This window comes from Parasteatoda tepidariorum, chromosome 3, assembly GCF_982258835.1.
Source record: "Parasteatoda tepidariorum strain Cologne lab strain chromosome 3, Ptep-v5.0, whole genome shotgun sequence".
Taxonomy (NCBI): Eukaryota; Metazoa; Arthropoda; class Arachnida; order Araneae; family Theridiidae; genus Parasteatoda; species Parasteatoda tepidariorum.
In genome coordinates, this window is record NC_141757.1 from 68,298,567 (window position 1) to 68,311,777 (window position 13,211).

The 13,211-nt window shown below is 26.8% G+C and overlaps 1 protein-coding gene across 1 annotated transcript; it reads right to left on the bottom strand.

Moving 5' to 3' along the window:
* Positions 1-1,283: 1,283 nt before the first annotated feature.
* Positions 1,284-13,209, bottom strand: fs(2)ltoPP43 (female sterile (2) ltoPP43). The gene is made up of 6 exons (XM_043053055.3): positions 12,835-13,209; positions 9,110-9,424; positions 8,193-8,323; positions 7,179-7,327; positions 4,604-4,672; positions 1,284-1,712 (listed from the first exon to the last, which is right to left on the bottom strand). The coding sequence occupies exons 1-6, from the start codon at positions 12,970-12,972 to the stop codon at positions 1,627-1,629; spliced, it is 888 nt and encodes a 295-aa protein (XP_042908989.1). The 5' UTR covers positions 12,973-13,209; the 3' UTR covers positions 1,284-1,626.
* Positions 13,210-13,211: the final 2 nt, after the last annotated feature.

Sequence of the window (13,211 nt, forward strand, 5' to 3'; positions counted from 1 at the left end):
TGAAGAGTTTCTTCTCAAAACCTTGTTATGTCTAATTTTTTTCAAAATAGAAATTGAATTTTTTCAGAAAAATCACAATGTAAGTTTATTGTAAATAAATTCTTTTCTATTGAAGGCGTAATTATTTTTCTCTTAGTTTTAAAAATAAAATTATTATTGATGTATTTAGACTTATTGTCAACAATCAGTACATACATATTTAATAGTAGTTATTCTTATGTTTCATAACTCTACTTTTTAGTACATAATTAGTTCTGAACTTGTTATTTTGAAAACTCGCAACCTCGAAATTTTTTTAGTGTCCCCTCATCTTTGAGATATCGAGAGTATACTGTATTTCTAGTTTATAAGGGCTTAACATTAAAGATATTTTATTTTATATAATGAAATAATTATGTGACAAATTATAATTTAAACAATTATTGTAATATTTATCGTTCAAATGATTATAAATATTTTTTTAAATAATATATTTTCTCATAAAATGAAAGACATGCTGCTTTATTTTAAACCTATGGTATCTAACTTTAACAATAGTGGAGAAATTTTTTTGGATTCTATTTCTACAACCACGATTTACCCACGAAACTACATGAATTTTTCTTTTTAAAATACAAAGTCTCTATAAATACTATACTCAAACCAGGGCTCGAAAAAACGTCCCTGAGGACAGCTTGTCCAACAATGCACCTGTCCTCCTTTGAAACTAACCCGTCGCTTCTAAATAAATAAAAATATAATTTTCTCTTATTTATTACTAACAATTATATAAATTGCACAATGAATTAGTAGTTACTAGGATTACAAATACTAGGATAACATTGTACGGTAATAACAGAGAGAAGAGAGAGATTTACAGAGGTTTCTGCATAGAAATCTGAAAGAAGTTTTTCATTTAGGTAGATGTTCATAATTGCGGTTGACGCTTCTTGTTTAAGACCAGTACGTAATGTGCTTTTTTTGTAAGTTCATTGCTGAAAAGCCCCTTTCAACCGCTGCAGTACTCCCACACAGAGAAAACATCCCTTCCACCATGCGCAGTATGTTGCTGTATTTCGAGATTAGAGTGTCATTTTAGAAGTGAGGAGCTAGACTCTTGTAAGATAACAAAAATTGAAAATATATCACGAACATTAACGGGAAAATGGTCGCCCGCGCGGACGTTGGATTCAAGAAATTTGTTGTCCGCGGAGAATTTTTGACCGCCGAGGACGGGCGGTTTTTCAAGCCCTGACTCAAACAAAACAAATTTCACAACTAAAAAGAAAAACACGAAACATTGATCAACATTAAAATATTTTATGTACAACTATTTACATATTTAAGTATACAAACATTTTATCAAAGTCAGAGATCATTACTTCAGAGAAAAACAAAATGCTTCACTTAGAACAAACCTTACAACAACACATCATGAATGTTAATGAAATATAATAATTTTACAAAGAAACAAAACATTTAAATATAATGAACATGATTTAACAGTTAGAAAGGAGATTATAAATATAAGAAATGAACATCACTTTTTTCAGAGCATAGTATTTAACGAAGCAAATATCTTTGGCATGTAACTTTTCAATTTTATCTGGAGGTGGTGAATGGGCTAAATAATACTTAGTTGCTTTTTCAATCACTATAATCATTACCATATTCATCTTCAATTTCATGCATTACTTTTGAGTAATGGAAAGGTTCTTCATCACTGCAGTCACCTTAACAAAAAAGAAAGAAAAAATAATAAGATAATTCAATGACATTTTGATACATCAGACTGATCACAAACTCTAACTTTCAGAATTAAATTCCAGATTAATTTTATCAATTTCTTGATTTTCTCAACTGTTGACATAAACTTATAGTTCATTTTACAGTTTTGACTCATTCATGTACAGTGAGAAAAAATAAGTAAATAAATAAGCGGACTAACATGAATAATTTTTGATAGAATCTTAATGCTTCAAGAGGGTAAATTCGAATACGTGCGTACACACTAATTAATTTGAATTTCTTTTCTCTCCATTAAACGACTTTTTAAAACTCATTTTATCAATTCCCTGATTTTGACTCATTTTATCAATTACCTGATATTCTCAACTGTTGACATAAATTTATAGTTCATTTTCCAGTTTTGACTCATTTATGTACAGTGCGAAAAAAAAAATTAAATAAATAAACGAACTAACATGAATAACTTTTGATCGAATATTCATGTTCTAGGACTCAATCTTAATGCTTCAAGAGAGTAAGTTCGAATATGCTAATTAATTTGAATTTCCTTTAAATTTTAAACAACATTTTAAAATTAGATTGCCTTGGAACTATTTGACCAATTTCATTCAAATTTTGTATTTTGCCATGTAAAATTACGTTCTTTAAAAAGATGTAAAGAATTGTATGTTACAATTCAAACTTTTTTTCAACTATTACTAATAAATAAAATAATAAATATTTGCCAAAAGCTATTTTTTGCATGTAATTATCTTTAGATAAACGAATTTTATAATTCTGTGCAAAAAATGATTTGATTTGTAAAAAAGAATGATTTGATAAAAAAGAATTCACGTAGGATATTATGAACAACAGTTTTTTTTGTAACAACTTATAACACATCAAAGTTAATCTATAAGTCTGGAAATCATGTTACAAACACTGTTTGTTCGCAGACAGCATAATTGTCTATGATGAAATATTGTTTTCTTAATAATGAAAACAATTGTTTTTTGAAAGCCCAAAATTTTTATATAGGAATTTAAATTAACTTTTTCCTGAATATCTCTTGAGATCTATTTTGCGGAATATCTTCACTAAATATAAATGCATTAAGGAAGCAGCTTTTAATTTATTTATTGACATGAAATGGAATCAAGTAAAAAAACAGAAAATTTACATCAATTTTACTATAAAAAATAGGAATTTTTTAAGTATTTTAAATCAAAATTAAGTAACTTTCCAGTTTTTAGACTAATTAAAAAAAATTATTGGAATTTCCCCAGTTCTGAGGCTTTAGCTATGAAAATAAGCCCTTATTATAAAGACAGTAATTATAAAAGTTTTTAATACTTAGTTTGCAATAGTTCCCTCTTTCATGGAAATATTGAATTATTTAAATTTTTTTTTTTTTTTACTAAATATGTATTATGTTGTCACTCTAAAAAATTCACGAGAATAAACATATTTTTATGAAATCCTCTTGTGCTTGACAGTATTGAAAATCTTTTTTAACCCCTTAACTGCCGAGTAAAATTAACGTGATTCACTACCCAGTGCCACCGTTTTTCGCTCAAGTGCACTTTCTTTTGGTGGGGAAAAATGATGCACGCTTTGCAATTTAAAAACAGTTTAATTTCACAAGACAAGAAAAAGGAAAGAAAGAAAATACAAAATTTAAATTAAATAATAAAAATACTATTTAAAAGATGTTAAAACTTTGCTGCTGTATGATAAATCCTGAAACATGGTTGGACACATAAACCAACATCACATTCATCGCGGGATTCAAGAAGAATTTTTTTTCTTGAACAAACAGCACATTTTCGTGATGCATTTTTCTTTGACGACGTTGATGGAAAGAATAAAAAGCACCAAATACATACGGGAAACAAAATCGGAAAAAAACCGACCTTACTCAAATAAATACACACAAGCAATTAATATGATATCACTTTTCCATAACATCCTTTTCCCATTCCCCCTCCCCCGAAATTAGTAATACATTCGCAAAGCAAACACTTTGAAGGCCATTTTACTGCATTTTGAAGTAGGGGGTGTAGTTCTATTTATAGCAGCGCAATGCAAAGCATCGTACTTCGGGAAAGTGTATATATAGGCCTGCGGCAGTTAACACATCGTCTGGCCGAGACGTATATATATGCCTGCGGCAGTTAAGGAGTTAAGAACACTATTATTAAATAAAGTAAATTGAAAAGGTATGTTGTAAATACAAGCTAAATGAAAAATATGAATTGCAAAACATGAAAATAATTAAATTGCTAACTTACAAGACTCAAAAATGTAAAAAGTAAAAAAAAAAAAAAAAAAAAAGAAACAGATATTTAATAAAAAGGTAGATTTACTAACAAGACAGTATTTTGTTATTATTTGAAATCCTTTTAAATTAGGTGACAAAATAAAAGTTTCAATATCAATATGAAAATACATAAAGAAGGCAAAGGCAACTGTATTCATCTTTATGATTTTACGGTTGTGAAATTACTAATTAATTTTTCTAAAAATAAAATGAATCAATTCTTAAAAATAAATGAATAATTAAACAAATCAAGCAAAAATCAAGTATTAACTAAACAATAAAAAATTTGGTACACTTGATTATTTGGTAATCGATAAACACCATCTATTGATTATTTGTGTCATTACGGCTTCATAATTTCATGGGGGAAATTTAGAAGTTTTAATGAAACTCTTTAGAGTTTATTATAATGTATCCATTTAAATACTAGTTGGTGTGCACAACACCATATAATTAAGTATAAGTATAGTATAGTTAAAGTATAACTTATAATTCAGTGTCAACAATAAAAAGGGATAATATAATTTATTGACAACTTGATTTTGGATACAAAAATAAAATCCTAAAATCACATACCTAAACTAACATGGTTGAAAGACTGTCGAATTTCATTATAGTAACGATTCTCATCAAATTCTTCAGATTCTGTAATAGACACAATAAAAATTAAACATGCAGGTGATGCAGTAGATAGATAATTAATGAATTCTTTTTATAAATTTCTAGATTGAACTTTGCAATTAAAATGAGCTCAAAAGTACAATTGTCATAAAATTTTATGAATTCTGGTTCACAAAATTTTTCTTAAATAAATAAAATATAAGAAATCAATTCGTAAAACCCAAAATATAATTAAAATCTATGCAACAATAAAATAGATAGCATAGTCTTTATAACCTTATAATGTTGTATTTGAAAAACTAGACAAAAATAATAAATCTGTAACTTTGGTGCATCAGCAATGTAGAGTACAGTAAATCAGAAAAAGAAGAAAAAAAAAATCACCTTGAATAACTATTGCCCTAATGATTGGATTTTCATTTAATAAGTGCCAATATACCTTTAAACTGAATAAAATAGGGAAAGGAGTGGTAACTGCAATCTGAAAAATATGGTTCTAATAATTTAGTCAGATCAAATATTTGGCCCCTTTTAAGTTAATTTCAGCCTTTGCATACTTACTTATACCTTGAAAATGTTTTAGAGAGATGAAAAATTTTTGAACAAAATACTAAAATTTGATTACTCAAACATAATTTTAAGAAAAAATAATTTTCAGTAGTTATTGGTTATCTTTTTAATTTATTTAATAATAGTCCAAAAAATTTAAACTGTATAAGGTACACAGATTTTTACAAAATTTTAAATTATGTAATTTTGAATTATAAAATCTAACACTTGAGAAAAATTGATTGTTCTTAAGTTTTCAAAATAAGTAAAACAAGAATTATTTAACTGACTAAATTATTTTTACATGGAATTACCTTAGAGTAGACAAATTTTATAATTGTGAATGAATATTTTTTGATTCACTAACAAAGTTTCAGATATATGGCAAACTATGCAAAAATTAAAACCTACATTAAGGAAACCATGCTTTTTAGATTGTAACCACCTCTACTATTTCAATAGTCAATTAAAATTTTTTAAAAATTTCAGCCAGCAAAAGTTTTTTTTACGCCTCTGATTATGTAAAGTAATAAATATCCAAGAATAATTGGCATAGTTTATGCAACCCTTTTAGGCGTGATAGTTTTGAACCAGGTTTGGCAAGGTTTAGGACAGAATGGATTAATCCACGGTTTAAACTGTCCTCTCCAAAACCCTTTTACTCATATTATGTCACAATTTTATTTGAACAATATTTAAGAGGTAAAATAAACATAGAACTAATAACATATTGATAATTAAATATACTAGAGAATATTTGTTTTTAAAAGTATAATGTTTTATTAATATTGTTTGACTCTTTAATTTAAACAAAGGAAGATTAATCAGTAATCAAGTTCAATTAGTCTTCTCATTCAATAGTACATAACTGAAGGTTGGCCTTGCCATACTGGTTAAAATATTAGGGACTAAGTGCTTGGTTCTTCATAAACAGGTTTATTTATCTATAGTACTATTCTAGAATACTTTTATTTCATTCATGCTCAATTCTTTTAGCATAGTGGTGATACATCACCAGTGTCAGTAACTGAAACTGATGTTATGCCCTTCAAAACTGTTCATACATTTTTCAGTTATTTTGTATTTTCAATTTAAACTAATATATTTATATTTAAAAACAATTTTTTTAAAAATAGATGTCTTTTTTATGATCCTGTGATGCAGAAATGATAAAATTTTTTTAAAAAAATATTGTGAAAAATAAAAGGTTAATTTTTGAACAAATTTAGTATTTTTTTAAGAAAAATTATTATTTTTCAATATTGCCATATTTATATTTATGCAAAAATATTATTTATCAGTATTAAAAGCATATTTATATTTAAAGGATTAGGTATTCACTTTTGTTGCTCAATGAATTGTTGAGCTTTAAAATTATAAACCTTTTCCTATTATATTATATTATTTTCTTTTAATAAGTTATAGTAAATTGTATAAAAAATATCAAATATTTATTGATACATGTAATTATTATGTGTACAATGGTTACACCTATAGAATTTTTACCTTTTACCAAAGTTCAAGGTTTTGGACACTTTAAGACAGTTGTACCCAGTTTAGGACAGTAAAACCCACGTGTCCTGTCCAAAACCCCAAACCTGTTTTGAACTATGTGAAAATCTAATCATTAGGACAATAGTTACATGGGTAATATTTGTTCCCTTTTTCATGACACCCCGTACAATATATAGATAAGTAAAAAAGGGCATACACAGAAAAACGACATAGAGTTAAAATAAAAAGAAAATATACAGTGTTTTGAGTAATACTTCTTAAAATTCTTAATGATCATCTCTAAATAAATATTAACATTATTATTTCATTGGCATTCATTCTTTGCCTTCATTATTATTTCTACTAACACACTTACACCTGAACATATATTCGCCTCCTTACATCATTATCTTAGATAGGTTCAGTCATGGATGTCAATAAGAAAATACATACTATACATAAATAAAATAATAAAAAAAATTTAAACCTTGATCAGCTCCAGATTCTTCATCTTCAGGATATTCATTTCGCCAATTGCTTTCATCATTACTGTCATCTTCATCCTCGTATACTTCAGAGTTATCATCACTATCTCCAAAATATAGATCTTCATTTGTTACAGTGCATGGTCTTAAGCTAAATAAATAAATAAAATCTAAGTCATAACATGTACGTAAAAACTAGAAGGAGACGAAGATTTTTTTATATTACTTACGTAAATTTATTTAACTTTGGAAAAAAAATAAAGATAATTCAGATTCTTTAAAAACTAATTCACATTCGTAATCTACAGCAGAATAAATTAATAAAAAATAAGGTACATAAATGATTAATTTTTCGATTGAGGAACTGAAAGTCATAAGATTCACATTATTGTATGATATGAATTTTTAAAAAACATTAGCTTTTCAAAAATACAAATCACATAGAAATAAATTACAGCAGTTTACATTTTTAAAACACTAATTCATAAAACTAATTAGTAATACTACTAATAAATCAATATGAAGAAATAAAATGAAATTAAGTGGCACATGAGGATTTAATACAATACTGAAGAACAAAAACAGTTTTTACTGAAAACATTCGTAAAAATTTAAATACCATATAATTAAATTATATATGATTTAAGTTTTTAAAAAACAGATTCACTTCATAAGTCCGTGGAAAATATATACAACAATATGAAAAAATAAAGTTAAATTAAAATAGAAATGGTTTGATACGGTATCGAGGAATGGAAAATAAAAATGAGACACATTCATAAATTGCATACATAAAAGCTAAAATATTTATAAACTAAAGAATCCTAATAAAATACTTTGATTTCAATAATTTGAGAGAAATCATTCTGATACCAATTTTTGATATTTTTCCAGCCAAATTCAGACACTTTTTTTTTGTCAGACTAATAATAAAAAGATATATTCCTACACAAAAACAAAATATATTTTCGATTAAAAATGTATTTTATGCCAATAAAATAATAAAATTATCTTACCTCACAGCATTTTCAACAAATGAATTGTCAAATTGTCCATTAGCAACATACACGTCGTAAACATAATCAGAAACTTTCTCTCGTATTAAAGGAGTGCCATTGCAAGTGATAGTGTTATCTCCATCATCTAACTAAAAAGAATATAATAAATAAATACTTCCTTCATTTAAAATATTAAATACATAAAAACCTTTCCATTATAGTCTAAATACTTAAAATGATAAATAAAACATTGAATAAGAATTAATTACGAATTGTATGGATAATATATAATATCAATATAAGTTTATAAAGTATTAAATTTTCTCAGAATTTCATAATGAAGGAGAATTTAGGGTTCTAATTTATTTCCAGAAATAGAAACTTCTAACATTTCCAGGTTTTTTAGAAAAATTTCAAACCAGATTTTGGACACAGACTTACATATTAAAGAAATTTTTTTAAAATTCAAAATTTTACGAGGAACAGAATACCACCAATTAAAAATATTGTGGAAGAATTCAGTGTAATGTTTAAAGATCCACATATTTTACACGATGAGACATTACAAAGTACGTAGAGCTCTTAAAACAAAATTTTTGTAGCAAAAAATAAATAAACAAGTAAAAAAATAAACATTTCTATACGATAAAATTATTTTTGTATTAGTTATATTGTTTGTGTATCAAAAGTGTGGACAGCGGAACACTGAAACGTACACAGTTAAGAAACCCAGCCTTTCATATCTAACACATTATTTCATTCTAAAAAATAATTTCTTAAAAGTAAAAACTTAATATCATAAAAAATGGAATTAAAAAATAACAGTTTTTATAAATTGAACTAATTAACTAATTATTTTGCTTAAAAATTATATTATTACAAGTTACTTTAATTGAATAAAATTTAATTTCCAATAAAATAAAAAATATATTTACCTGTTTTTTAGGTTCTTCATTTTCTTCAATTATATCATACAAATGAAATAAATCACGAACTTCAGCACTTTGGACAGGAGATTCTTTGTCATCGTCAAGAATAGGAACAGTTTCAGTAAAAATTAGCCTACGATTATTTAGATACTCAAGCCGTTTTTTCTCGCTAACAGCTTTGCACTCATTTCTCAGTTTTTCACATATATTAGACACATTTTTTTGTCTAACAGCTGCTCCTTTAGGATCACGCCACTTTAAAAGTTTTGATTCTTTTTCTTTAGAAAGTGCAGCTTGGATATGTTCTTTAATGGAATCAGTCTAAAAGAAAATGTAATATATATATAATCAAGCATTTTCTTAATTAAAATTCCCTAAAAAAATGGTTGTCTCCAAAAAAGAAATAAATGAAAATATATATACTATATATATATATATATATATATATATATATATATATATATATATATATATATATTGATTTAATTGCACTTGACTAATGAAAAAGTACTGGAAAATTAACAAACAAACCTAGAATTTTACATAAAATTAAATGCAGTACATTCAAATAAATAATTTGCAGGGACCCAAGCAAGGAATTATTTCTAGACTTAAAAGGATATAACTTAATCTAAAACATGGATTTAAAAATTCAATAAAAAAGTTAACTTGAATTCAAGTATTAAAAAGAAAAGAACGACAAGGGATGGTACATATTAGATAACAAAATATTTTCTAAGCTGTGTAAATGTGCTTAGATCATTGGTGGTACACAGAGAGATGCCTCTTCAAAACATATTACCAAATACAAGTAAGAATATAAATGATAAATAATTAATGATTGATATTTACATGATGTACAACGGGCTATCTGAGAGCTTGAAGCTTGGCTAAATTCTATGCAGTAAATTCATAGTGAACATATTATTGAAATCAGTTGCAGTCCAATTCCCTTGCTTCCTTTTTTTCAAGGTACAGTACAGAACCTGTTATCCGGAAATCAGAAAACCGGAACGAAATTCGACAAATTTTACCACCATTAAAAAAACCTTTTTTTTTTTCCTCATAAGATTTTAGGATTTTTCTTTCTTTTTTGAAAGATGTTTACCTTACCATCATTTTCAATATAATCATTAGTGTATAACTTCATCGTTTTCTCTTCTTAAGATTATTTCCAAATATTTTTCTTTTTTAGTTGGGTTTAACAATAAAAAAGAAATAAAAAAAACGGCTTTTTGTAGCGATTAAGAAAATTGGAAAAATCAGTTATCAGGAATAGCGATAGTCCCGATCATTCCGGATAATCGGTCCCCTACTGTATTATAATTGGGATGATCTTTAGATCTTTCTACATTTCTAATGGGTATGTGTATCATATTTTCAAAAATTTAGATTTTTTGACTGAGGGATTTATTATGCATACCCTATACGGTAGATCCATAAATAGAAATAAGTATATTAGGCATGGGTGCAAGTTGGAAAAAAGGCCAAGACTGAAATTTTTTTTACTGAAATACCTAACACACACAATACCCTCTCGACATATGCAAACTATCTAAGAAAGCTTTACCATAATACATCAAGTTTAAATAATGTACAAAAAATACTTATTCATCTGTCTTTTGATAAAATAACAACAGGACATAAGAAAGTAGACCAATAACGTAGACCTACAAAACATTTTTAAGGACAGAAAAAAAAATTCCGATTTCCGTCTTCGACTCAGTCTTGTTTCCGTCTCACTTACGTCCGCGGACATTTTCGAAAGACGGAAATCCGTCCTGGGGACTGAAGACTTGCACCCATGATATTAGGCATATTAGATATAGTAGTCTTTTACTAGTGAAGGGGAGATTTAACTTGCTATTCTAAAATATTTTCCTTCAGAGGCATTAATCTTTATCATATAGGAAATTTATAATATAAAACCAAGTGCTTTAACACTTAAATTTCAGACATTTAACCAGCTCATTGATAGTCAGAAATATTCAGGATATTTTATGTTCTTCAGCACACACCAAATGCCTAAAATAGCACTGAAATGTTATCAAGGGCCAAAGTTTCTTACTAAATTTAATTTACTCATGGTGAATATAAATAATATTATGAAAAAACGTGGCTCTTAATATAGAATAGAATTTAAGTAAAATATTTTTTAATGCAGCAATAAAAAAATTCTAAGAATAAAAAATTGGGTACTTTTAGGTAAGCCAAACGCAATCAAAAATAACAAAAATTTTTTTTTTTTGACCTCTGCTTTCACAATATAATAATACAGGGCCAAGTTCTTAAAATAGTAATTAGAGATACTCATTAGACAGCCAAAGGCAAATAAAACCCAAGAAGGGCAATCTCTGTAAGCAATATTCTAATTTAAGCAAAATTAGTTAAATAATAAAGAAATTAATCATAAAATAATGAAATTGTTCAAAACTACACAGCAGATAGTAGACAATTGCTGCTATAGATTACTTGTTTTGACTTGTCCTGACTTATTTTTAAATTACAGATCTTTATGAGCTACAAAAACAAGTTTTGATTTTGTGTTTTACTACATTTACTTATAAGTCTTACTTTAAAGCATTTACTTTTTTTATAGAAGGAGATTAATATGGACACGTTTGCGGAGTTTAAAAAATTCCCTTAATTAAATGAGATAATAAAATAAATCAATATATTTATTGATTTAAGTGTTAAAATTTGAATAACAATTATTAGTATTTAAGCTTAAATGCATATAGAAATTTGTTTTTTAATTATGTTTGTGGTGGTCACAATACTTCTTTGTCTTTAGCTAATATTTAAGTAGCCCAAGTTATTTAAATATTTTTTTTATTCAAAAATCACAGTTAACATAAAAAATGAGGATATATTTGAATCATGATCAACCATGCCAACTACAATCGCCAAATTGATTTCAAACGGGGAAATTAAATTAAAACAACAGGTAGAGATTTGTCTGGGGGTGACCACGAGCTTTACCCTTTGATTTTGTCCCTTTTTGGGATTTTTTTTCTTAGTTACTTGCAAGTCGCAAGCCACTGCCTGAAAGTTGCCAAGACTTGGCGATTATTCTGCCACACATCATGATATGGAAATCTCTTCCAAAAAACTTTTTCTTTATAAGATGTCAAAAAGAACTTAGAAGAGTTAAGAGACACTATGACAAATATTCTTTTTACTTTAGGAAAAAAAACTGATTTAAATTTCTATATAAGCATTTAAATTTCTATAAAATATAGGTTAGAGTGTAAAATACGATGCCCTTTAGATTGGGAGCTATATCTTGAAGCCTTTATAAAATTTTCATTTACCTATTATTTTCATTTAGTTTAATTACTAAAGAATCCCACTTTGCTCTTTTAATCCATTTTCCTTGCTTTCGGTCAGAACGTAAAACATCGTTAAAGACATATAATAGATCGTTAACATTTAGTAAAATTTTTAAATAGCGATGATGGAAATTTCTTTTGTTCTACATATAACAGAATTGAAAGCATAAACATTCATTATTTTTTAGACCATTGCTTACATAAAATGTTTGGATATAATTTGAAAAAGGGGGAATTTACGTAGCTCGAGCAGGCACCGATATAAAAATATCCCCAAATATCCTTGTACCTCATACAGCAAAAAAAGTATAACAATTTAACTGGAAAAAAAATGCTACTGTAAGTAGATATTTACTACTTATTAAAGCATTCAATTTTGCCGCTAAAATCTATACTTACATCACTTTTCACTGTTGCTGCAAACTTAAAAAACACTTCATTAGAATCATATTCCTTCGATTTTTTCAGAGCGATAACTAATCCTTCAATCGGTTCACTCGACGCTTTTCTTTTCAATCTAAGAACCGCAGCAGACATGTCTCAATTTCCTGACTTCAAACTAATTATTTAACAGTTAAAGAGCAAACTCTTCACAAATTGTAATATTAAAATAAAATCAGACCAAAATGTTAAAATATTATCTCGTAATCTCTTTACACCTTCACATTTTTCATATTTATGAATTTAAAAACAAGCAACTGCAAAACCGATGAGCAAGACGAACAGAAAAAACTGACATGAAATTCAGAATGATGTAATCGATCGATAACGATTAA